Source organism: Acomys russatus, chromosome X (genome assembly GCF_903995435.1).
Source record: "Acomys russatus chromosome X, mAcoRus1.1, whole genome shotgun sequence".
Classification (NCBI taxonomy): Eukaryota; Metazoa; Chordata; class Mammalia; order Rodentia; family Muridae; genus Acomys; species Acomys russatus.
The window spans coordinates 15,321,770-15,346,978 of record NC_067169.1 but is presented as its reverse complement, the minus strand read 5'-3'; the positions used below and the strand labels follow the sequence as shown (position 1 = coordinate 15,346,978).

The following is a 25,209-nucleotide window of genomic DNA, read 5'->3' as shown; positions in this document are numbered from 1 at the left end:
GGGTTTACAGAGGTCAGAGGACAACTTGAGGGAGTAGGATCTCTCCTTCCGTGTGGGTCTCAGGAACGGAACACAGGCTTGGTAGCAGACACCCTTTCCACCTGAGCCATCCCATCAGCCCAGGCTTTTCTAGTTTGTTCCCAATGTAAGGAGACTTCTTGAAGGCTCTATACCAGCCTTCCCTAATGCTGTAAAGCAGAACCCCAAGTTTTTCACATGGAGCTTATTTGGTCCACACATCCTAAGGCCCCACTCCGGCTCTTTGCCGAAATAAGGTTGGAATTTTGGTGTGGATTTCCTTGACGCTCCCGATGGCCTTTTATTCTCTTAGAGTGGTTCGTTTATCCTGAACTCTTCTGCTGAGATCCCTTCTGCAGGCAGCACTATTGAGCTGGTCTTGGCTTGCTATCCAATCCCCACTCTACCCCACCTCCAATTTTGGCCCTCCTACCTAGTTTGAGGTAGTGCTCTACCTAACCAAATCTCACCAAAATCTGAACAATGTTCAGTCTGGAGTGGGGAAGAGTATTGGCATTGGATGACAGGAGCTTCTCTCTGCAGAAAAATGCTTCTGTGGTTTTTCTGATGATTATAAAAGTTGGTCAAAAAGACAAGGAACAGAAGTTGGATGCCATGGAGCACACCTGTAATCCCAACCTTCAGAAGAGGCACAGGCAGAGAGATCTCTGTGAGTTCAAGGCCAGCCTGGTCTACAAAGTGAGTGCAGTACAGCCAAGGCTACACAGAGAGACCCTGTCTAGAAAAACCAACCACCAAACCAAACCAAGGAACAGAAATCTTGCCTGTTGCTTTTTTTTTTTTTTTTTTTTTTGGGTGTACATTTCGAATTTCACTTGGTAATCCATCTTCCAAAATAAAATTTCTCTAATCTACAGTTATCCAACCACACTCCATTTCCTCATTCCCAACCGTATCTTGATTTTCTTTACCATCAGGCCACAACATTTGCAGGCATCCCTCCATCCCTGCCTTCCCCATCTTGGTGTACCTAAGACTCCACTTGACAACTAGATGCTGCAATAATATAGCAATAACTAGAAGTTTCCCTGACTCATCTTTCCGTTTTGATTCTTTTTTGGTGTTGGAGGGTAAAACTAGCTGCAAGGGAGGCCAGTAGTTAGCAGCTTTCTAGCCTTTGTGTTTAAGAGAATGGAGGTAAATGATTGTGGAATAGACTAACTGACAACACTAGTAGATAGCGGTAGAAACGTTGAAACTGCTGACCTTGCTGATCAGGCTAAACAGAGTAAAAGAACAAAAAGAGGCCTAGAGGAAGAAAAGTGACAATAAATATAGCATTTCAGGGAAAAGCTCTCCTAAAGGACCAAGGTGTGTAATGGTGTGAGATTGCAGGTGAAGGTGGAGGAAAGCAATGCAAGTCAGCCAGGACAACCCAAGGAGAAAGGGAAAATTTCTGAGGGCTGGTACATGTCTGTAACCCTGTCAGGAGGATTGACTTGGAAACCTGGAAGAAAAGTGAGAGCACTGTCTTAAAAAAAAAAAAAGGGGGGGGGTGTGTGGCCCAATGGTGGCATAGTTATTTAGCATGTATGAGGTCCAAAAAAGGATCAGGGAGATCTAAGACTCAGACTCTTGGGATGGGATGACAGATCATAGTCTCAGCACAGTTCCCCTGAACTCTGTAGTCTACTTTGGTTTCTGGAGACAAAATTGTTTTGCAAGTTGCCTATGGGGAATCCATCACCATCATTTAAAAGAAACCAGTGACAAAAGCAGCACTTTAGGAATACAAAGGATGCAAAGTGCTTCAATTTGCTCCTTTCCTCAACAGGTTTATTGCCTTTTAAGAAAATTTTTGTAAAATATAAATACAAAGGCAGAGAATTTACTTACAAAGTTAAAACACAGATTTCAAACATAAACACACAATTCAGAAAATTTTAGTTTTATGTACATTTTCAAGCAACCTTCAACATATTATGTTAGTTTTCAATATTTTACAGGGTACAGAAAAAAATAGCTCAAAGTCTTCTTTAAATAAGAGCATAAAATGTTTAAACATATAAACAGTCCGGTTTGATGTGTGAAAAGTAATTTCACAGCTTTTAAATTAGGGTACAAAAGTTTCATACAATTAGTTGTGTGTGGCTATGGTTTGAATTTATGTTACACACTACTGGAGTACATCCAATAGCGTTTACCTGGCGTGAGCAAGTACTCTGTAAACAAAACCTAAAAGCAAATCACCACCAAGAGCCTTCACCCAACTCATTCCCCCAAACCAATCACAGCGATCTGGCCACACAATACCCTCATGGCCAGTCTGTCACCAGAGCTTTGTAGGAAATTAAAGTACGGAGCTCCTTTCACTTTTTCCCCCTCTTCCTTAGAAAAGAACAGAACAGAAAAGAAATGTTCCGAGTAAAAATGAACATACAGATCTCAAAGCATTTGTGTTGGAAAACAATGACATTTATTTGAACAGCTTCATAAAAACTGATTTAAAAGTTTAGAAAGAAAACACAGGCTTCTAGGTTCTTCTGGGTGGAATAACTTCTCTTATATAAAGAAGAGATATTTTCATATGTAATAGTGTCCTTTCTTTACAGAAACTGTTGTCGTATGACACATATGCACAAGGGTTAATACTATAACACACTGTACATGGCCAGTGGGGCAGGGCACGTAGCTCACCAGTAGCCCTCATGGCCTGTGTCACTGGGCTGCAGCCACTCTACTGTAGAACCCAGAAGAGTCTGGAGCTCATTGGTGAATTCCACCAGATCTAAGAGCTCCTTGCTTTCAGGGTTGAAGGCCTCCAGGTCTTTGGGGCAAGAGAACAAGAGACTTGCAGAGACCTGTCGGTAAAACTCAGCCTCTGCAATGGTGACGATTTCTATGTTGGGAAAATTGCAGCGGAAGATCCGGGAGGACATTTTCAACTTCTTGAGTACGTCCGAGAGCAGTAGCCAGTTCCTTGGCCTATAAAAGAGAAAGGGGGTGGGGTCAGATTTCCGGCCAAATGGAAAGGCACTACTACATCCTGACTAGTCTGGAGCACAAATCAGGGCCGGCTGTGTTCTATTCAGCCCTCTGCCCCCTTCTACCATAGCTCACCACTGACTTTAAGGGAAGGAGAGTAAGCACAGAGGACCTGGGAAGTAAATCTAGTTTTTTTTTTTTTTAAAAAGATTTTATTTATTTATTTTATGTATATGAGTGCTCTATCTGCATGTACACCTGTCCACTGGAAGAAGGCTCTAGAGGGTATAGATGGTTGTGAGCCACCATGTGGTTTCTGGGAATTGAACTCAGGACCTCTAGAAGAGCAGACGGTGCTCTTAACTGCTGAGCCATCTCTCCAGCTCGTAAATCTAGTTTTATAAAGAGACTATCCACTAGTATTTGAACAAGCTTCAGTGCGCCTGCTGTGGATGGAGACGAATGCAGAAAGCCCTGCCCACCCAGCTCTGGCGAACACTTGCTTCATGCTTCTCAGTGAAGCCTGTGGGGGCTGCATCCCGACCTCTTTGACCTCGCCAAGGACCCTCACTGACACACCACAAAACACAGAAGGCTATCTCTCCTCCCCTTTCGGAATTCCATCCCCATCCTTCAGTTGGGGTAGTTTGTTAATAGTATATGTGTTTATAGCTTCAGAGCTTAAGAGGACATTATTCATTAAGCACCCTTGTCAACACACAGTATAGCGGTTTCTTGACATGTACACCCCAAAGGACTGATGATTAAGGAACCCTGGCACACCCATAGGGGGAACATGGGATCTAACTAGATCTGATGGTACATGATGGACTCTAAGTGTGACTGTCCTAGTCTTAGGTAAAGAGGTAGTTTGTCACTACAGTCCAATTATACCTCAAGTGCCTGGGGGAGTTCCTAGGGTGACTTGTTTGGGGATGGGATGACACCTGCTAGGGGAAGAAGACTTGTTTCTTAAGTGTTGATCCAAGATGGCAGCTCTTCAGCTCCTGCTTTCTCCCAAGGGCAATCTTGGATCAACATGCATTGGTTTAGGCCTGTCTCCACTGGGCATAAATGATCGAGCCAATCTGGACCCTTATCCAAGGTTTTGGACAGCTAAGGAGCCACCTGCTCATCCACGTTTATCTGCCTAAAGGGACAAACTGCCTGAGAAGCAGCTTGGCTGTTTTGCCCCCACAGATAGCCATGCTCACCCCTGAGCGACGGACACTTGGATGTTATAACACGGCAAGAGCGTGTTTTCGGAAAACTCAAACTCAAACAGATCGCTATAGGAATCCTCATCTTCATCTTGGTCTTCTGGTCCCGGGGGATTAGCCAAAACATCATATCCGCTTTCATCATCTGGCTCTAATGTAAGGCAAATGAGAGAGGGATCAGTTGGCTTTAGGGGACTTCAGCTGGACCACCACGTTCAGACCTCTAACAAGATTCCTTAGCTCCCAAGTTCTTCTAGTGCCACCTCCCTCCCCCAGGGCAGGTGGGCACACAGGAAGTCACTCCCTCCCTCTCCACTACACTATGAACAGTATTACTTACCACACACACAGCTGCCATAGAAATCCCAAGAGCCACTGGAGTCATCATCGCTGCGACCCTGTAGGTCATTTAAATAGTCTGCAGAAAAAGGGGGGACGGGGACAGAAGATAAAATATATTGGCAAGCTAGATGTGGTGTCCCACAACTGTAATATCCTGGAACTCGTGAGGCCGAGGAAAGAGAACTCTAAGTTTGAGGGCAGCCTGGGTCACACTATGGGACCGTGTCCCCACACAAAACAAAACCCATTTGACAATAAGGAAATGCTGATCCAGCTAGGGCACATCTCCTCTATAACAGGCTGGTTTGTGAGTGTGTCTGCAGCCCTCTGTGGTAGGTGGCTGTGAATCTGACTTGCTCAGGAACAGGCCACCCTGGCTTACCAACTGAGAGCAAAGAAGCTTTGCAGCTTTCGTATATAAAACCAAGGGAGGACTGGAGCTTTACACCCTGTCTCCCATCCACTGAGCAACTTCTCCCAGAACGTACAACTCAAGATGGGCATGGGTGGGTCCCGAGGGCCAGCTGAGGAGGAACGCAACCTCAAGTGCGTGACAGTCCTGAAACCCCTTTGTGCTGCTGTTTTCTGATCTCATAACACCCGGGGCCTAAAGATGGGTTTGCCCTGAGACCAAACACCACCACACAAAATTGCATGCCTAGGAGGTGTAATTTCACACAGACTTGCCATACTTAGGTAAAAAATGGATTTGTAGGAAAGGAAACTAATTAAACAAACAAACAAAACTACCAAGAAGAGACCAAATGGTTTCCCTACAAGAGGATTACACCATAGAAAAATCTTTGCTTTTTGCCTAGCCACACCCCAAATTAAAATATGTAGTCTCCACCTCTCCCCTCCAGGTCCACCCCTTTGGTGGTGTGGCCAGGAGCCCAGAGCTTCACATGTGCTAGGTAGGTAAGTAAGTCGTCAAGAACTAAAGCCATACATACTGCAGGCCCAATGGACACCCCCACCCCCAAGGCCTTGATAAGTCGTCGCAATCCTCCATCCTTACTCTCTCAGAGTATGTAGGAGTGGAGGTCCGCGCACAGGTGAATGGAACTTTTGGGTAAGATCATTCATACCTGTTAAGAACTTCTCCATGAGTTCGCTGTGAGTCATCTTCATGATGGTTCTACCTGAGTATGTGGCCAAAGTAGGGTCAGCACCATAGGAAAGAAGCAGTCGGACAATTTCTAAGTGGTCGTTCTCTACAGCATCATGGAGGGGCCTGTGAAAAGACACACGCTGACATTAAGCTTGAGGGTGCACACATGTGTACATACACACACGGAAAACGAACATATGCACACCTCCTACAGTGAGGATCCCGGGTGCAGGGTCACTATCATTGTATAGAGGGGAAAACTAAGGCACAGTGACCAGCTCAAAGGCAGGCAACCAGCTTCTGTTATGGATACCTAACCCTCTAAAGAGCCAGTGAAGGGTCACTGGGTCCTCAAGCACACACCTACCTACCTATTTTATCCTTTGGCCTAAGGAAGAACTTAAGTCTATGATGAAAATGTCTTCAATGAAATGAGGTAGGGACAGAGCTTAGAGAGGGGTAAAAACCCCGCCAATGCAGACACCACCAAAAACCCAGCCACCTCTGCTATTAGCAGAATTTGCAAAAAGAAGCCATCTCCTGTGTCCCATTCCAGCACTGTGTGCCTGGAAGCCAAGGGCCTAACGGTGGTATATTCACAGGAGGGTATACACTACCTACCCCCAGGCCCCCGAGTCAATGCTATTAGGAGAGCAAGACACTGGGGAGGCAAAGGCATGCACATTTCGAGGCTAGCCTGGTCTACATAGTAAGTTCTAAGATAGTCAGGACTACGTAGAAAGACCCTGTCTTAAAAAAACAAAACAAAACAAAACAAAAAACTGTCAAAGAGTCACAGGTTGCCTTTTAGCTAGCTATTTATGACCATGAAGGGACCCCCTTGTGCCCTATCTCCCAGCAGTGTAAGCCCCAAGTTAGCAAGATGCTTGTGTGTTGACTGAGGACAAGGTGAACATCGGGGCTTGGATGTGGGTGGTGACTGAGGAACCAGTGGAGGGAGGGACAGATGGCCATCAGTCTGTGCCCAGGGGTGTTTCGGGTCACAAATATTTTGAATAGTGATTTTACAGATGGTAATGAACAGTTCAGGGTTTTAAAAGGCAGCACTCCCTGACTCTTCATGAGGACCCGAGCGTCCTTGGAGGCAGCGATCGGTAAGAGAATTAAGGAACTGGCCAAGACTGGGAGGTTTTTGTCTACACCTGCCAGGAAAATCTGTTCAGTTCAAGTCTAGGCTGGAATCGGTGCAGGTGCAATTTGCTCTCCACCCCTCTCCTGGGGGGTGGGGGATTCTGCATTCCCTGAGAGCTCCGGGTCTGCTCCTCAGCAGGAAGAAGATGCAGCGAGAACAAGACACTCCACTGACCTGGTTCCATCCTGGGCACTGCAGTTGACATCAGCGCCATATTCAAGGAGGTGTCGAACAATGTTGAGCCATCCCCTGGCACAAGCTTCATGCAGGGCACAATAGCCAGCGTTGTCACGGTGATTCACATCACAGATCTTGTTCTCCAGGCAATATAAGACCACTTCCTGTGAGGAGGAAACGGGAAATACCATCCGGATCACCACACAGACACCTCATAAGGAAGACTTCTTCATAGTTCTAGGACTACACACTGGGGCCTGAGAACCCACTGTGGTTTGCGTGGTGCCTGGATGTTTACTGAGAGGCCCACAACAGTGTGAAGGGTTCTGTGTGGTCCAGGGCTGTGCAGCTCCAGTCAAACAGTGTTTTACCATCTCCCAAGCCTCCATAGGCTGTTTGTGGGGATGCAAGCAATGTGCCCCAGCTGCAGGGATCTCAAAAGGGCCCATTCACAGCCAGGCATGGTCCTTCACACCCGTAATTCCCAATACGCAGGAGGCTGGGGCCAGTGAACCAACGTGAGTCTAAGGCTAGCCTAGGAGACAGAGAAAGAAAAGAGACCCTGTTTCAACAAAACAAATTCAAGGGCATATTCATCGATGTTCCATGGGGCCATTATGGACTGTAGACGGCCAAGCTTGAGATAAAAGTAAGGGTGATCAAAGTGAAGAAAAATGGAAAAGCTTAACAACATCCTTCAGTCCAGAGTAGGTCAGGCAAATTACAGCCCTGTGTACAGACAGGAGGCAGAGGCTGGGCAGCCAGGCCTCTGGATGATTAGCAGAGCTCTAGCAGGCTCCTGCCAGGTATCTTAGACACCACCAGGGCATGACACAAAGGCAAGTGATGTGCTATACACCTGTGAAGCCACCCCTCATGACATTAAGGCAGGAGGATGACTTCAAGTTTGAGACCAGCCTTGAAGGCGAGCCTGGGATCCAAAGCCAAATTCAGTCTTAAAAGCAAAAACCAAACCCACCCCAAATAAACAAGGCATAGGAGAAAGAGAGGCACAAAGAAGGCTGGCAGACCAGGAGTAGAGCCTTTGCTTGGCAGCGCTCTGCGTTTCATCCATTCACACCAAGGACACCAAGGCCTCAAATAACCCCACTTTCCCTCACTTTCTACTCCACTCAAGACCGAATCAATGAAATACACTCTTATTTATTACTTAAGCCAACGACAGGAATCGGATAGATCACACGCTGCAACACAACAGAACAAGCCCGCTCCTCCTGCTCTGTAGAAGGCCGTTGGTGTCAATAGTTTGCATCCGAGTCACAAGTATTAATTTCACTTCTTTAGTATGTTAAAATATTAATATGAACCACTCCCAGTAAGCACAGCAGTACTTTATTCAATGTCTTATTACCATGATTAAGCAAGTTTTCAAACATACCGTACAGTATCTGCCACCACGAAACAATAGGTTACGCTATCTTCCTCTAAGTCATGCCAAGCACATCGTTACTAACTTCTAAGAATGGGGGTAAGCAGTGTAGGAGTGGCCTATCAGTCAAAGGGAAACCTCATAGGTAACATTGGGCCTCCCTTCGTGAACACTGGGGGACTCGTCTGTTAGACATAAAACATCATTGACGTGAGGTGGGTTGTGAAAAAATCCCTTATGCGCTTTCTAGGACAGTTCAGTCAAAGGTAAAGGCCCACTTGGGTGCTAACTAGAATGTTCCAGATGCCTCCCTGTGAGCCTAAAGCTGCACGCTGGTCAATCTGACCATCTGTGCCCTGCAGCTTCAGGTCGCCACAGCAGCTCCCTGCTAAAACAAGTGAAGGGAGAGAGAAAGCATGCTTGGCAAGGCATTTCTTCCTTCAGGTCCTAACCTGCCAGAAAGCCCACAATGCTCTGAGCTCCCAGGCCACCTGCCCTGAGCACCGGTATCCAGGATACCGCATGAAGCTGCTGCTCTTTTAGCGGGCCCTTACTAGTCAGACTCGAGTGGACGGCTGCAATCTAATGAGTTGTGTGCCCCAGTCAGGAAGAGACCTTGTCACGTGACTCTGGGATGGGCCCTGAGCACCGCCAACTGCTGTGCAAAGATCAATTTATGTGGATCCTGGTGGTCTGCCTGGTGTCCTCTCAACCCAGGGTTTATTTGTTCTGACAATTATGGCCCTCACCTGGAAACCTTCATCGCTACAGGGCTGATTTGAGGGAACCTAGAAATGAAAGAAGTCAAAGCAGAAGGCTAAATCAATTCTCTCTTTTCCTGGAGGATGGCAGGAAAGGTAGCAGTGACCACACACTAGGTGAGGCATTTGCCATGACCTGTCCTCACTTGGCTGCTCTGGTGTCACTTGGCCTGAGAGCCACTCATCTGGTGTGTGCCCCATGCCACTCTCCACAGCCTAGGAAACACCAGAAAGAAAAGTGAGAGTATTCTCACCCAACAATTGGGGTGATTGTGGTCCAGGGGGCTTAAGATTCCCAAACAAGATGAAACATCAGACACGTCAGTCAAGCCTGTTGGCACAAGATCTGCTTGGAAGACTCAAAAGGCCCAATGAATGGCTCTGGCTGGAGGGCTTTGACCCAGGTGACCAGCATCCCTCTGACCCTCTGCCGGGGTCAATCAAGCTCTCCTAGGTGGGAGGGTAATAGCCTCTTTACAGATGCCAACTTCGGCCCAACAGACAATGGTGATGATGTGTGCCCGGCCGACACATTTCTCGGTTATTTTCTGTGTCAGGAATGGGTGTGTTTGAAGGACAGCCCAGCCATTCCTAAACAAAATCAAACTGTTTTTGTTGGACAATTCTGTTAAGAGGCCATAAGCCGAATGCCATTAACCACAAAATGTTAACCATAAAGGCCATAAACCCGACATTGTTAATTAATTAAATGCCTCATTAACTTTTTTAAAAACATGATTTATTTAATTCATAGAAAATTTAACCATCACCACTAAAATGCCCAAGCATGTGGTTGCATGCTGGCATTTTAGCTGGAGAAATAGAAGCCTCCTTAGCAGGAGATAAGTAATGGAAGTGTGCCTGGCCTGATCAGCAGTCTAGCTAAGACAAAACTGAAGAGATGGGGTGCTGTAAACCCCTAGACTCACATTAGCTGAAAGAGAATAGGGCTCAGTGACAAGGATAGCATTTTTGTTGTACGAGGCATCTTTAGCCAAACAGAAAACAAGAGTGACCAAGTTCACTCCTGGAAAACTCTCCCACAGCTGTGTGTACAGACAGTTCCTTACAAGAACAGAAATTGTCCTTCATTTAGGAGGTTTGAAATTGCCACATCTGAATGGCCTATCAGCGAACATCTTAAATTTTGCCAAAAGAAATACGGGAACGTCAGATTCTCGGTGAGTGAAATGTTTTAACATTAACAGTTAAAACACTGGGCATCATAACTTACGTACTGAAAATTACATATGCCTGTATGTTGGAGAAGTTCAAGAAATATTCCTTGAGCCATCAAAGGAATAGAGCCTAAAAAAGTATTCCTTAATGTAGGACTCAGACCTGCTGGCTGTATAAAGACTGTTCCTTGGAGAAGCCGCGAGGGTCTCTCGAGCCTTGCCATCTCTCTTTGCAAAGGAGTAAGAGCTTTGGAAACAACGCCAAGATTAAAGGCTAGGGTACACGTCTTTTTTCTTTCCGAGGAAAGCAGCCCGCTGCCCTTGAGGGAACCCTCATTCCCTCACTGTCTCCCCTGGTGAGCTTACTGGGGAGCCCACGTGCAGCATCAGTGGAGCCCTTTGGAAGGAAACTGATGGAGAGCACACGGCCTCACTCTGTCCTTCTAGGTAGTGATGCTCTTGGCTTGTGGGAAAAACCTAACCGGCAGCCACTGGTGCTTAGTCCACAGTCACTGAGCTAATTACCAATCTTCCCGCTTAGTTCTAAAATAATCCAAAGATCTAAAAAGGCAAGTGCTGGTGCAAACAATGACACACACAACCAGAAACACGAGCACACCCAAGAACCATCCTTGCCTCAAGTTCCCACCCACAAAGCTACAATTCCCAGGCAGGGATCTGGGTCACTAGTTAACGCTGGGCTGTGTGAGCCTAACAGGAAGTCCAAAGGTATCAGAATGAAGGTGAGTGAGGGCGCCAGGAACGTGGTGAAATCCTGCTGGCCTTAGCCGCCTGTGGGCCCTTCAGACCTCCACACTCAGCTTGCTTGCTGAGCTGCATTTTATTTTCACCATCCAAGTCCCAGGGGGCTGATGTCAGCATTAAAAACAAAACAAAACAAAACAACCCCCCCTCGCGCCGCCTTGCCCTGTGAGCTATTGCATCACAATTTCAACTGGCAAGTGTGCAGGGGGTGGGGGTGGTGGAAGGGCAGGGGGGGGGGGAGGGGAGATTCAGGGGACAGAAGGAGCTGGTTAGCTCCAGGAGGTTGGGAGGTGCAGAAAGGGTCTCCTCCGGAGGTGGAGGGGGCTGGGCTCCCTTCTCTTTGGAGAGAAGTCTGACAAGAGCTAGGGAAGGTGATGAGACAGGGCTAGGCTTTGCCAGCGGCGGCAGCAGCAGTCAGGCCAAGTCCTTCTGTCCCTCTGCAACTTTTTCACCCAAAAGTGCAGATACCAGCAATTACCATCCCAAAGATGATCAGAGGGTAAAAGTGAGTTATACTCCTGTCACGCAGCCTTGGGAGCACACTGTGGAGTGCTCAGTCAGGGGGATATCATGCCAGTCAGCGCTGTCTTCCCCCACCTCAGTGCCAGCCCTCTTCACAGTCACTTCCTACCCACTAAGACCACCTTTCGACCAGCAATAGCATAAGCCACCCTAAATAGAGCTAATCGCTTCTCCACACCCTTGTTAATCACAAACCAAAGAAATCATTAAAATTCCACCAGTCGCCAAGACCTGGCTTATGTCAGACTTTCTATCAGAGATAAGTGTGCAAGCCTGGTCCGGGCAGCCTACCTGCCGGAACAGGAACTGAACACAGGAACTGAGCACGCGAAGACTTTCTTTCTCTACCCTGACCGACACAGCCAGCTGCCAGCAACAGCAACCAGTGAGGCTACAAACATCCTTGGACTCACAACACCTCCTGCTGTGGAGGGGGGGGGCTGGGCTCTCTGCTCTCCAAGTCCCTCCCTGAAGCAACTGCCCCTCAGCTTCCTCACTGGGATCCAGCGCGCTCACACAAGTCCACTCACCTCATAGCCTAGTCGGGCGGCCCGCTGCAGGAGGGTCTCGCCAGCATTCTTATTGACAATAAGTCTTCGAGCTTCTGGCGGCATGGGGCGAGACTGGGTGGTCTCTTGAGGAGAAGTTGAGCATGGCAGCTGTGTGGCCTGGGAGGCCGGGGGCAGCAATTGTTGCAACCGGTCAAAGGGCTTTGGCTCCTGCTTAGCTGGTGGTGACAAATCGAGGTCGGTAGTACTGGGCTCAGGTCGTTTTCTGAATCTCCGCACAGTCATCTGCCACAAAAGAAAGCAGCAGGCACAGGTGAGACTGTGAACCTTCTCACACACCCACTGCTTCTCCCTTTCCTCATCCCAGAGTGGCAAAGCCACAGAGAAAGACACTTTTTTTTCTTTCTTAGGAAGGGGGGAGGGGCTGTCAAAGGAGGGTTGGGGGAGGGGGATGAGGTTTCACTCTTACTAGTTTGAAACTTCATGGCGACCCAGAACACATGGCCCTCTGGGACAGGGTGATGTTAAAGGGGGTGCAGTCCAGGAGGATGGGAGCTTGGTCCATGAGAAGCAGGCATGAGGGGGGAGCGGGGCAGAAGGTACCTTGCTGTCAGTGCTCTCCACATAGTAGTCTCCTGTGATCGGCAAGCCCCTCCTGGACTCCTGAGGTATCAAGTGCTTGGTCTTGCACAGTCTCTTCCCGGATGGCTTCTCGATGTTGTCGGTGTATTTTTGCAGTGGGGAGACAGCCTGGCAATGCTCTTCTTCTGCGCACAGCACATCTGTCTTCTGGCTTTCTTTAATTTTCTGCTGTTTGGCAGGCAGCCTCGAGGCTGGCGTGCAGCTTGGCTGAGTCTGCTTTTTGCCACTTGCATTGGTGGATGAAAGGCTCTTCATGGGCGGAGAGCCGGAGAACACAGGCAAGCCTAAATACGGAGGGGGGCGGCGACGGGCGGGGGAGGGGGAAAAGAAGCAGGCGTTACACTGTTGTAGCCGATGTAGAAAGAAAAGCCCATTGTTACCACTGATCACTGGAGCGGCTTCAGTTTTTAAAGATATACCAATTATGTTTTCAAAGCATTAATATTTTAATTATCCCACATTCAAATGGCAAATAGGTTAACCCTCAAAATGCCAAGTGGTAAGTTTCTTCAAAGGGCCAGGACAAGAAGCCAGAAACTGGCTCTTCCTGCCCTCCCCCACCCGTGGCCCTCCAGCACTGCTCAGAATCCAGATGACTGGGGCAGCCTGAGCCTAGAAGGATGGTGCTGAAAAGGTCGTGGGGCCACCCAGCCTTCCCTTCCTGCCCAGCCATATACTGGGAATGGCGTGTGCAAGACCATCGTAAAAATGCACCACCACTCGCCACAGACCTAGACAGAGTTGACCCAGAGGTCCCAAGTCCCCCTGCTCCCCCCAAAGGCCCTGTACCCTGTCCCCTGGCGTGCCTGACCCATCCTCTAGAAGCTGCGAATGAAGCTAAGAGTGGCCTCTGCATACCTTGGTCATTGTCAGTGGATTTGAGGGCCTCCTCAGACCAGCCTCTGTTGCCTTTGGCCTCTGCCTTTTTCCTGCCAGGCTTCTCTTCAGTGATGGTGATGCTATTCCCCTGGGAGGTGACCTCAGGCTGAACAGCCTGGGTCACTTCCTTCTTGCTTTGCCGGCCGGGCTTGCTCTCTGCTGCTGACACCTGCTGCTCCCACCGTTCTCTAAGGTGCAGCAAGTGGCGTTGCTTTTTAGGATGGAGCCCTGTTAATTCAATGCACACCTTCAGGTTGGTCAGCTCACTATAATGTGGGTCTTCTAAGTGGTTAGAGGAACTGTTTGTCATTTCCCTCTCAGGCCAGTCATCTAATGGAGAAATAACTACAAATTAATCAAAAAGCCCCATAGGGAGGGAACAAACTGTCTTACATAGCACCAATGGGGTGGGGGAGGGGGAAGGGTGTGGCCGCTGTCTCTGCTCCAAGCAGGTCACTCATTTTTTTTTGGCGGCCTCTGGGTTTGGAGGGGGTGGGTGGGTGTGTGGGTGCCACCTCCCCAGGGCTTCAGGAGGTGGCATTGTGAGAATGGCAAGGCTGCACCAAACACCCGCTTGCTGTCTATGGGTGGGGGAGGAGGGGGAACAGGTGCTGCAAAAACCCCACTATGTCCCCACACAACCACACCTCAAGTGTGCCCTCTGTGGCTGCATGCACAGGCCTCCCCCCAGTAGGCGGCGGACGCTGGAGGAGCTCACCTTTGGAGAGCCGTCTCCGCTTAGCTTTCAGAGGGTCCTCTGGCTGCTCTTCCACAGCGTGGGTCTCAGTGTGGGTGCTGTCACCTGACACTTTGCGCTTCCTGTCTAGCCGGAGGGTGGGGCTGTGTGGCACGTCCACAACAGCCCCCTGCTCAGTGGGTGGCTCACTCATAGGTGGCCTCTCTAAGAAATACTTTTCCACAGGAAGGGCTTTGTCTTCTGGGGCTTCAAAGAGATCATGTTTGTTTCCAGTACTATACTCGCCTGTGGGGAGGAGACACAAGAAGACAGAACTGAAGGTCCAAGTCCTTACACGGAGGCAGGATAGGGGGACTAGGCGGGACTGCCTGGCCAAGGTGATGAACACCTGGCAGGTCTTGGGAGACAGGGATCCTCACCCGTAAGAAGCATGGAAGCAGGTTAAACAGAAGTTTCCAGAGAAAGGGCATGCCAGAAGGAGTCAGCAAGTGCAGTAAGGTAGGTGCTTTGTCTTTCTAACCTTTTTGTAGTTGGGGCCTGGGAACCTACAAAGAGCTGAAGTACCCACCTTCTCAACCCAGTCTGGTTAAACTAAAAATCTCTGGGGAAGCATTTGTTCAAGACATTAATTATTTTCAAATACAGACAGGGCAGAGGGTTGTAGTAAAAGACTAAATATCCCCAAACTGTTACTTACCCAAGGGGCAACATCTATGCTTATTTGAATAGACAGACAAAAGATGGTGAAAATGAGGGATACAGATGATGGGAGAGTGTTGAAAGAAGCCTAGAACCTTAATGGGTAAGAGGGGACAAAGACCCCAGTGAGATGGCTCAGCAGGTAAAGGAACCTGTTGCCAAGCCTGAGGACCTGAGTTCTATCCCTGGCACTTACAGGGTAGATGCAAAATTGTTCTCTGACCTGTCCATGTGACTGTGTTCGCACACACAAAATAAATGCCCCAAACAAACCAACCAGCCTATTGTGTAATGACCACCATAAGCTTTGGTGCTTGCCCATGGACCACTAAAACGATCCCACATGTTCCTGGGGTGTGTGTGTGTGTAAGTTTTGGTAAGGCTGCGGAGTTATTTTGTAGATGAACTAAGCATTCCCCTCATAGGCTGAGCTCAACACATTTCAAATTCCACCCCGACTTCCGACCAGCTCTTCTCATGCCTCATCAACTTCTCTCAAGGGCAATCCAGCATCGAGCGGCTGTCAGCTGCAGGGTGACAGCACCTTAGGGAATGTGGGACTGGATCCAATCTGAGCTAAGGAATAGCCACATGGCTCCAACTGTTCCTCCTCCTCCTCCTCATGGCTGTACACCTTACAGACAGAGCCGCCAGCAGCCAGGCCCCTTGGAGGCATGCTGTTGCAGTTCTCTAAGTACACTTAATTCAAGGACAGGGTCAAAGCAGGCCTTCGACAGTGGCACTGTCCTGCATAAGGTTTGACAGCAGCCAGAGAAGGCATGCAGACTGCCATAGACCACTGCACCCAGCTTGGCAGGGGTCTTGGAGATAGCAGGCCTCCGGGTCTCACTTGTGCTAGCCACTCTGTGACCCTCTTAACTGCTCTGGCACTAACAGTACACCGCTTTACAACTTGGCCACGCTGGGCTATAAAGTAGGAACATTATGACCAGCCACCTCTCCGCAAGGGGTAGGCTTCATCAACTACTTAGGCTGCTCAGAGCCAAGGGAAAGGCCAGAGAAATTACTTGTGCGGGATGCTAAGATCCTTAAACCAGCTTGACTTTCTCCCAGTATTTTAAAGCATACTTCCTTCACCTCACCCTTTCGTAAGTGATATACTGGGTAACGTCACAACTGTCTATAGAGTCACTATCGGACAGCATACTCAGTGTGGAGCCTTACCTAGATTGCACTGCCCCATCTTATCCCTTTCTAGCCTCACATCCCTTCCTGCCAATGACTCTCTAAGGCTCTCTCGACCCTGGGTGTTTTCCATCCACTCCCTCGTCTTACAGTTGACCTCCAGGTCTTATAGGTCTGAGCTCTTTCTTGGGGAGGTTTGCCACTCGAGTTTCCAGCCCCACTGTCAACTCCTAACAGTGAAATGAAGCTGATGTCCATCATTTGATCTTCTTCCCAAGCGGCCCTGGCTAAAGCCCCCGAAAGAGTATGTCAGGGCTTGGCATCAGCCGAGAATGACCTGACTCTGTTCCTCAGACTACAGACCTGGAACCGGTCTCGTTCTCTTCTGGAAGTTTTTCATCTGGGCAAACCTGCACAAAGTGGGTAAGAAAGAGGTGTCCCTACCACCTCATTACCCGCTACTCAGTGAGAGGGAGGCTGGCAGGAAAGAATAGAAAGCATTGCTCATTGGCTCCTTCAACTCCCCACCAGACTTCATCCATCTGGCCACTGCATCCATCCCTGCGCCTCGAGGGCTGTGAATCATTGTATGGCAAGTCCCCTTCTGCCTTATCCCAAGGAAACTCTAGAGCGATGTCTACCATTCTCTCCCCATCCCAAATTATCACCAAGAACTCTCACTGATGAATCTGGGGTTCACATTAGTCCACACGCCACTAGCTGTTCTTCTCCTCCAATCTCCAAATCCTTATAGACTACCCGAGCCCTTCCGCCAAGCCTCAATGGGCTCCTTTTCTTCAGAGAAGCCTCAAAGATTTCTACCAGGGCAATCCCAGGAGCTAATAACAATTCTGAAGTGAACATCCCTACTGCCGTAAGCCCGAGGAGGCTTCGTATCATTCCCACATACTTTGACTTGGACCTCCTCAAACGCGCACAGTCTAACCACTACCTACAAGATTACCTTTAGAGCAAAGGAGATGGGCCAATAGAAAAGAAGTTCTAACCACCACACTCTATGACTGTTCGAACTCTTGGCCCCTTGGTCACACCACGTAGGCAGATGTGGCTGTGGCTGTTTCGTTCAGTGTTTGACACTTGCTCCCTACAGCGTGGTCATATGACTCGCAGCACATACATCCCATAATTTATTATGACTATGCTGCCATACTATACCTCACAGAGGCATCACCATGGCAACATTTACAAATCACCATGGCAACAAAGCAACTGCATCACCAAGGCAGCCATGCCCAGTGAGCCCTCAACAAGGTGGGTGAGTTGAAGACTTCTGCGGGTCATCCTAGGTGTCAGTCCCCTGTACAAGTAGCTAGCTCTGTCACCTACAGCAGAGCAAAGCAGGTGATTGATGTCAAGGCATCTCTGTAGTTTATAATGCATGCTGGTGCCATCCTGGAGGAAAAAATTCCCGAAGTGACAAGTTCCCACCAAGCTCCTTGACTCAAGGTGCTTCCATCTTCTGCTTAGGCTACCAGGTCTACCCCACCCAAGAGACTGGCAAGGGACAAAGTAGCTTCCACTCAGGAAAGATCAAACTAGTGTTCCCTTGTCCCTCCCCAACTCCGGGATGTCACTGGTAATTCCTAATCATGAAGAGTCAGGTATTGAGGGAAGTGCTTCATGCAGCTGATCAACTTCTATACTACCAGGGCAAATGAAAATCCTGGCCATGACCCCTTCCAAGAAGACACAGCCACCATCTATCTCAGCAGCTTCTGGGGTTCTGGGAGAAGAGGGGCTGCCTCAGAAGGGGAAGGGAGAGGGGACTGGGAGTACATGTCTATAATCTCAGCATGTAAGAGGGTGAGGCAAGGAGGACTAAGGCCAGCCTGGGCTATGTGGTAAGACTCCACCTCTAACAACAACAACGCCTAATAATAAAAAATAAAAATAAAAGTGAGAATAGGTAGAGTTTAGAGTCCTGTACCCTCTACTCCAAACACCTGCCTTAGCTCCCATATGCAAACAGCTTGTCACTTGCTCCCCATCCCCCTTTGTTACATCCATGAGATGTAAAGGGGGATCATGAGGAGTACCGCCCAAGGCCACTTGAGCTGTGATGGACAAGATAGCTCAGGTATTTGGAGAGAGCTAAGAGTCCCTGTTCTCCCAAGTACAAGGGTTCAAGTTGCCAGAGCAGGATGGGGATGTGGCATCCTTCCCTCTTGAAAGCTAAGCCATTTGCATATCACCTATAGGGCACTTGGTGGAAGGTTCTGGAGCTTACAGGTGTCAGGAGCCCTGTCCTGGCATCGCCAAATAGGGGTCCCCCAAGCCACTTCAATTTCTTGTCTCTAGGGTCAGCAAGGGAAAATAAAACAAAGCTGGGAAGGAGATGGACCTCCCTGGGGTTGGTGGCCTCAGACATTTTGATCTGAGGCCAGCAGCCATTCTGAGCCTGGCTATGTTACTTGAAAACAAAAGAAAGGGCCAAGAGGTTGGAAACTGTCCAAGTTCCCACCTCTCAACTTCTTCTAGTGTCTCTCACCACGCACTCAGAACAAAGGGGACTCCCTCGGTGGGTAGTTCCTCCCTACTAGAAGCACCCTGCCTACTTCTCAGTTCTTAGAGGCAATCACAAGGCCCTGGAGATGCAGTTGCTTAGTGTCCATTCTGAGCCCCAGAGAGGAAGAAGGCTCTCTCTGCCACTTCACCCAAGAGCAGCCCAAACCCATTACTGCCCTGTACACATCCCGTGACGGGAAGTGTACGGACACTCATACTCACGCACACAGAGTCCCTTGGGAAAGGGCACCACTTGCTTTCCACAGAAACTACCTTTTTCTTTTGGACTAACTCAACAGCAATCCCTCTTGGGCTGCCTGTTGCTGCAGCCTGGCCAGAGCATTTGCTGGACCTTAAGGATGAACTGGGGGTGCTAGAGGAAAGATGCGCACAAGTTCCTGGACCAGAGATCCTCAGATGCCACCAGGTACTGAGGAACCGTACTGTGTGTGCCACACCTTCAAGGGCAACAACACACGGCTCTCAAACACTTGACATCACTGACTGGCTTGCCTAGGAGGCTTCTACAACTGCCACCCTCCATGTTTACCCTGACATCCTAATTTATCTTCCCTGGCAAGGTTTCTAAGGGCCAGAGCAGACCTCAAACCTTAGGTATAAACATGTGAGGAAACCAAGGCTCTTCATCAAGTATTGTACATACCCTTGGAACACAAACCACCATGTGCCTAGTGGGCCTTTCACATAAGCCACACTTGGGTTCTAGGACTAACTCCTAATGACAGCAAAGTCAACAAATACCTACTGCCATCTTTCTGGTGCTTTGGCCAACTTTCATGCCATCTCAACAAGACCTAGATGGGGAAAACCTGAGGATTTTCTCCATTCTGCATTAGACTGTCATGTGGGAGAGGAGCAAGGCTAAAGAGTATCATTCTAGCTGGTACAAAAAAAAAGAACTGGCCCTTACCATCCACTTCCTACTGCTACATTGTATTGGCTGTCACTCACTTTGAGCCTGGTGTTTCTTGGAAAAGACCATGTCCTAAATAAGAGTCCCAGAGACTCCAAATTCCTGGCTGCCGCCATTGCCCTTTTTTCCGAGCAATCCCCCAATTGGACCTTGGGCCACTCAGCATCGCAGGCAGGCCTTGGAAGCAGGGTGGCCCCGTTTTTCAGGGATCACAAGCCAGCAGTCAGGTTACTTACATCTCTCGTCGTTCTGGTCGGCAACGGCCTCTTCCAGGGCGACTGGCTTTGGTTTTTTGTCCTGACTTCCTTTCAACCTTTCCCAGTCAGCTGGGCTGAATTTGCACACCTCGGTGTCTTTGGTTGCTGGGTGGCCACCTTCTCTCTCTTTCATCTCCAACTCTGAGAAGCGCATCATTGCACGCTAGAAAGAGAACGGAGATGGAAAAAAAAAAAACACAACATCTTACCATAAAGGCTATTTCATGGGCCTTATACTATAAAGGAAAGGGTTTTCAAAGAAAAGCTTGCCCAAAGCCAACCACAATTTATGAGATACAACTCAGATATTTGAAAGCTTAACAGATAAAATTTAAGAGTGTATATATGTGAATAGTCACATTGTTTATCCATAAAGTCGTGTGTATATAGGTATAGACGCAATGTGTATGTATAGCCATACATACACGATTGCATAGAGACATTGTCTTTGGAAGGTTATAAATAAAACAAGACAAAAGCACAACGCAAAGAAAGCAAAAGAAAAACACAACAGAAAAGAAACAAAATGTACAATGAATAAAGACGACCATGGCCCACAAACTTCCCTTTGTATATTTGGAAATGAAATTTAACTCAAAAGGTTTATGGAAGATTCTAGTAATAAAAATTTGAAGAACTGACCTCACAGTAAGCAGCGGGTAGACATAAAATACTGTCCTCTTGTAATCCTTCCATCTATGTAATTAAAATGGGCACTCAATGGATCATTTAGATAACTTCATCCATTTTTATCAGCATAAACCAATTTTTTTCTTAACATTGCAAAAACAATTTGGCTTTATTCATCTTTTAATTAAAAGTAAAATATCTTAAGGAAATTCCTATACAACATCTATCATAATTCACCAGCAATTAAATACATACTCTATCCCTTTAAGCGAATTTTTTCTTTTTCTTTTTCTTTTTGGTGAAAAAAAAAAGCTGTACTATTCCCATAGACATGCGACTGCTACACATCTCCACCAAGTATCAAGTAAGGTATTCTAAGCAACGCTTCTAGATATATGTTATCTTACAGGCAGAGACATCAAAGCAATTGCTAGGTAAACGTCATGCAGTCTTTAGACATCCTTCATAATAATTACAACTTGTTATCAGCATTCCAGTAGAGTTCTCATATAATCTACAGAACAGCTTAAAGAACCCAGACACATGAACCTCCTCCGAAAAGCTACTACTGCCGTCCCCTTATTAAACACATTTCATACATTCCAACTCTCATTTAGTGGCATTAACCAAATCTGCCTGGTGCTCTATCCTACCACAATTCCCCCCCAATCCCCTTTGTACATTACAAAAACTGACAACTGATAAAGTTAAGTGAAATTCGGGTGGGGGGAGGCTCACCTGCAATGCCCGCTGCTCTCGGCTGAGCTGACTGGAATCTGCGTACAGTTCGGTGGTGACACACTTGAACCGGTCACCCACATAACCTGCCGAGTTAGCAATTCTTTTTGCCAGCTTGGATGGCTTCGGTTTCAGAACTTTGCCATCGTTGGAGTCTCCTTCATCAGTTCCATCTTTGGTATAGGTGGGGGTGACATCCATGCTCGGAGGGGCACTGCTCACACAGAATGGTTTGGGATCCTCTTGGGCTTTACCAAAAGTCAGAGCAGGGCCCTCGCTGCCCAGAGTTGTGTCCAAGAATGGAGTTGCTACCGGCACCCCCAGGTTTTCTTTGTTGGTTCCTGCTGCCACACTGTCCTTGCCTAAGCTAAACACTGGCTGGCCCGGGGCCTGTTTGAAAGCATAAGATTCGTGGAAGTCGCTGATGCGGCCCAGCTCCTCTCTGAGTGAGATGAAATCACGGTGTTGCTGGATCACGGGGTCAGCCGAGGGCTTGGTGGACTCTGTGTTCTGGCCCACATTCTCGGCTGCAAGGCCTGGTTTGGATGCTCCTGCATCAGTCTTAGCCTCGGCTTCTTCACGGAGAAGGTCTCCGTAGACAAGCTTGTCGCTTTTGACCCCAGTTTTCCCTTGATTCCAGCTAGGGTTTGGCTTCAGGTTCTTGTCAGTGGGGACTTCTGGGTGTAGTTTGGCGCTGCTGGGTTCCAGCATCTCAGAAAAACGGCTGCGGAGGGTTGGGTCCTCATAACGAGCGCGCTCATGGGAGCGGGACCTTCTTTCCGGCTTCTCCTCTTTTGTGATCTCCATGGGGGTGTGTGGGATCAACATGGGATGTACCATGCCCAAGCCCAGGGCATCTTGGTACGTTACAAATTCTGGCCGGCTGGTGTGCAGCCCGTAGGGCAGGCCAGGTTTGGGGGCAAGGTGCCCAGGAAACAGACTGCCATTGGGTAACAAAACTGGGTGAGGATACACAGGCCCTTTGCCATGTAAAGAGAGGGGACTTAGAGCGATGCCCTCTGGCGCTGGGTAAGGGAGGTAACTTCTAGGGTAGGGAATTGGTGGGGACCTGAATGCTTCGTTTGGAGATAGAAATATTGAGGTTGGCGGGAGGCCATTCTCGCTTGCTTTGAAGCTCGGTTCTGGGTTGCTGGCTTTGGCTCCCTTGCTGCTGGTGCCGCCACTGTGCTTGGCAGGCGTGGCTGGGGGCTGGCCCACATGCTGGATGACTGATGGCGTGGTATCCACAGAGCTCCTGCTGGTCTTGGTGCCATCTGCATTGGCATTGGGGGCTGGTGACGCGGAGGCTGGGCGCCCTGAGCTGGACACAGACCCTGAAACATTAGTGATCACAGCATCTGTGCCACCCATGCGGGGACATGAGGAGCTCCGCTGTTGTGGTATTGCCCAGTCCAAAGCCTTGTTTTTCAGCGACATGCTTTTGCCACTGTTCTCTTCATTAGGACTTGGCCCTGGCACCACCCAGGAGGAGGGAGCAGTGCTGATGATCTCGGATCTATACATTGCACAGCCGTTTCCTGAAGGAGATGTTTCTTTTGGAATCTCACTTCCGGAGAGCACTAATCCGCTTGCAGCCCGACTGTGAACCAGGACTGTGGGAGCCATCTTTTTCACATGGTCAGCTTTGGAAGCGTCTACATCTACCACTTTAGAAGACAAGTCTAGTGGTTTATCTGTGACGTCTTTGGTAACGGTCTGCTTTTCCAACAGAGGTGGGGAGCCCCCATCTTTTCTGTCTTGAACCGTTGTCTTCCGGGTGTGCCCAGGCATGGGTTGGGCACCATCACCCCCGTCTGGAACCTTGGGGTACTTGCCATTGGACAGCCTGGCTGTGGGGAACTCACTATTGACTGTCATGTATGGCTTCGTCAGGCTGACGGAGGGGGAGGTGGAGATCCTAGGATAATGCTTGTGGAACTCGGAGTAAGTTTCTCCAGTGGGCTGAGCTGGAAGGTGGACACGAGGTGAGGGCCGAGGTGAAGGGGGCAACAGGAGAGCTGCGTCCCCTGGCAGGCTACTATTGACTGCCTTGGCAGAGGGCACCCTGGGCTGCTTACTGTTTTGGATGTGAGGATAAGTGTGGGACTCAACTGGGGTCCCAGGGTTGACCCCCATCTTCCATGGGAGGCTTTTGTCTGAGCAATGCACAAGAGGAGGGATGGCTGGAGAGGCTGAAGGTGTGGAGAGCCTCATGGGCGAAGCCAAGGAGGAGGGGATGTGGGGGTTACCATAGTTTGGGGGCGGCAGGTAGAGGAAGCGTTCCCCACTGGTGCAGACAGGAGAATACAGCGGCTGGGTCAAGCCGTAGGACTGCTGAGGTAGCAAGGCCTTGTACATGTTCAGTGAGTACTTATTTGGCGAGTCGAGGAAAGGATAGATGGCTGGCGTGGCCCCCTCCATGTAAGGGTTGACCCAGGGCAGCCGCAGGTAACTAGCACCGTTGATGTTGAGAGGGCTCTGTTTGTCACTGGCAGGCCTGTCCAAACCCAAGCTTTCCGCTGTGGCTACAGCACTTTTTTGTATTCCAGGCGGTGTTTTGTACATAGCACTGAAGCCATTTGGGGGTTTTCCAGAGACAGCAGAAGCCTCTGCTGTCTCAGGAGTATTCGGCTTGAATTGCATCTCTGGATTTCTTTCTGAAGAAAACCCAAGGCCACCGAGAGAGCTTGGGGCAGCCTCCCGACCTTTTTCTGAGCCCAGTCCACACAAGCCAGAGTAGACGATGTTGCCAGGGACCCGGAGCCCTTCCCGGATGAGGCCTGTGCGGTCCATGCTCAGTGCTGCCAGGCCATCAATCCGATGGGCTCCACTGGTATCCACCTTTGTAGAAGAACAACACATGTTACTTGGGACACCTGTCACAGTAGCAGCCCTGGCTCACAGGACATCAACCTTAACAGCCCAACAGAAAAAAGGTCCAAGACAGCTTTGCTGTGGCCAGTGCCCTGCTCCCTCCACATTCAAATCCCTCCGAAGCCTCATTCTCTTTTCTCCATTTCACTTTAACTAGTACCTCCCAAGCACCAAAAGATCCGCTCAGACTAGAAGCCAATCCATTATTTTGATCCCCTGTATGAACTCTACCTTTGCAGTCCAAAGGCTTTGGCTGCAGCACAGACAACAGCAAATCCAACCTTCTCTGCACCACTCTTATGGGGGTACAGGACTCATACTAACCCTGTGGAACCTGTTAGGTTGGACTGGGGGGTGGGGGTGGGGGCAGGCACTTATTTTTCCTGGACACAGAAAGGTATCATTTAACAGGCCAAGAAACAATTTTCCACGGGACAAGGGGTACAGGGAACTTTTAGCTTATCTCGTTTCTAAATCAATAAAGGGGCAAGGGCTGGGAGGGGGCGGAGTGCGGGGGGGGGGGTGGGGTGGATGTCAGCTGCGTCTTTTGACTTCCTTCCCCTGGTGCCTGAAAGGACAGTCCAGTGCTTCATGTTTTGCTGGCAAAGTAAAGCCTCAGGAACTACTTGGAGGCTGGGAAATTATCCAGCTTGGAGCATTAACAGGGCATATGGTTTATGGAAGCCCCATGCCCCTTCCCCTGACTAAGGAACAAGGACCGGTGAGAGCGGAGAATATTAAAAGCAATACATAGGCAGGCCCTGACGCTTCCCCACCCCCCACCCCTGAACAAACTGCATACAAACTACTGCATAGTTGATTACAAATCACTGATATCAAGAGAAGTCATTCATCCCTTACCACAGTGTGATTCAAGGGATTCTCCTCCCTCAGTTCCAGCCTGGCTTTTGAAGAGTCACCATCATTCACAGGAATTTTCCTATTTAAAAGGACACACCAATTTCATGAAAACATCTCTTGCTGAATCTATCTTTCATCTATCTCCCCGGGCCAGACCTGTTTCTACTAATCTCATTTATTTTTTTGAACCGTCTTAACCCTCCCTGCCATGACCCATAGTGAAAGTTGCTCTCA

The 25,209-nt window shown here is 48.9% G+C and overlaps 1 protein-coding gene across 1 annotated transcript in view; it reads right to left on the bottom strand.

Moving 5' to 3' along the window:
* Positions 1–1,650: 1,650 nt before the first annotated feature.
* The window catches only part of Bcor (BCL6 corepressor), a 43,750-nt gene continuing 20,191 nt past the window's right edge, over positions 1,651–25,209 (bottom strand). The window contains exons 3-15 of the mRNA XM_051142273.1: positions 24,976–25,054; positions 21,241–24,081; positions 20,515–20,568; positions 19,852–20,035; positions 14,332–14,595; positions 13,593–13,943; positions 12,696–13,018; positions 12,114–12,377; positions 6,965–7,131; positions 5,615–5,760; positions 4,525–4,602; positions 4,179–4,335; positions 1,651–2,964 (exon numbers count right to left, since the gene is read on the bottom strand). Of these exons, the coding sequence (XP_050998230.1) occupies positions 2,673–2,964; positions 4,179–4,335; positions 4,525–4,602; positions 5,615–5,760; positions 6,965–7,131; positions 12,114–12,377; positions 12,696–13,018; positions 13,593–13,943; positions 14,332–14,595; positions 19,852–20,035; positions 20,515–20,568; positions 21,241–24,081; positions 24,976–25,054 (5,200 nt within the window). The 3' untranslated portion in view covers positions 1,651–2,672. The remainder of the gene's footprint in view (positions 2,965–4,178; positions 4,336–4,524; positions 4,603–5,614; positions 5,761–6,964; positions 7,132–12,113; positions 12,378–12,695; positions 13,019–13,592; positions 13,944–14,331; positions 14,596–19,851; positions 20,036–20,514; positions 20,569–21,240; positions 24,082–24,975; positions 25,055–25,209) is intronic.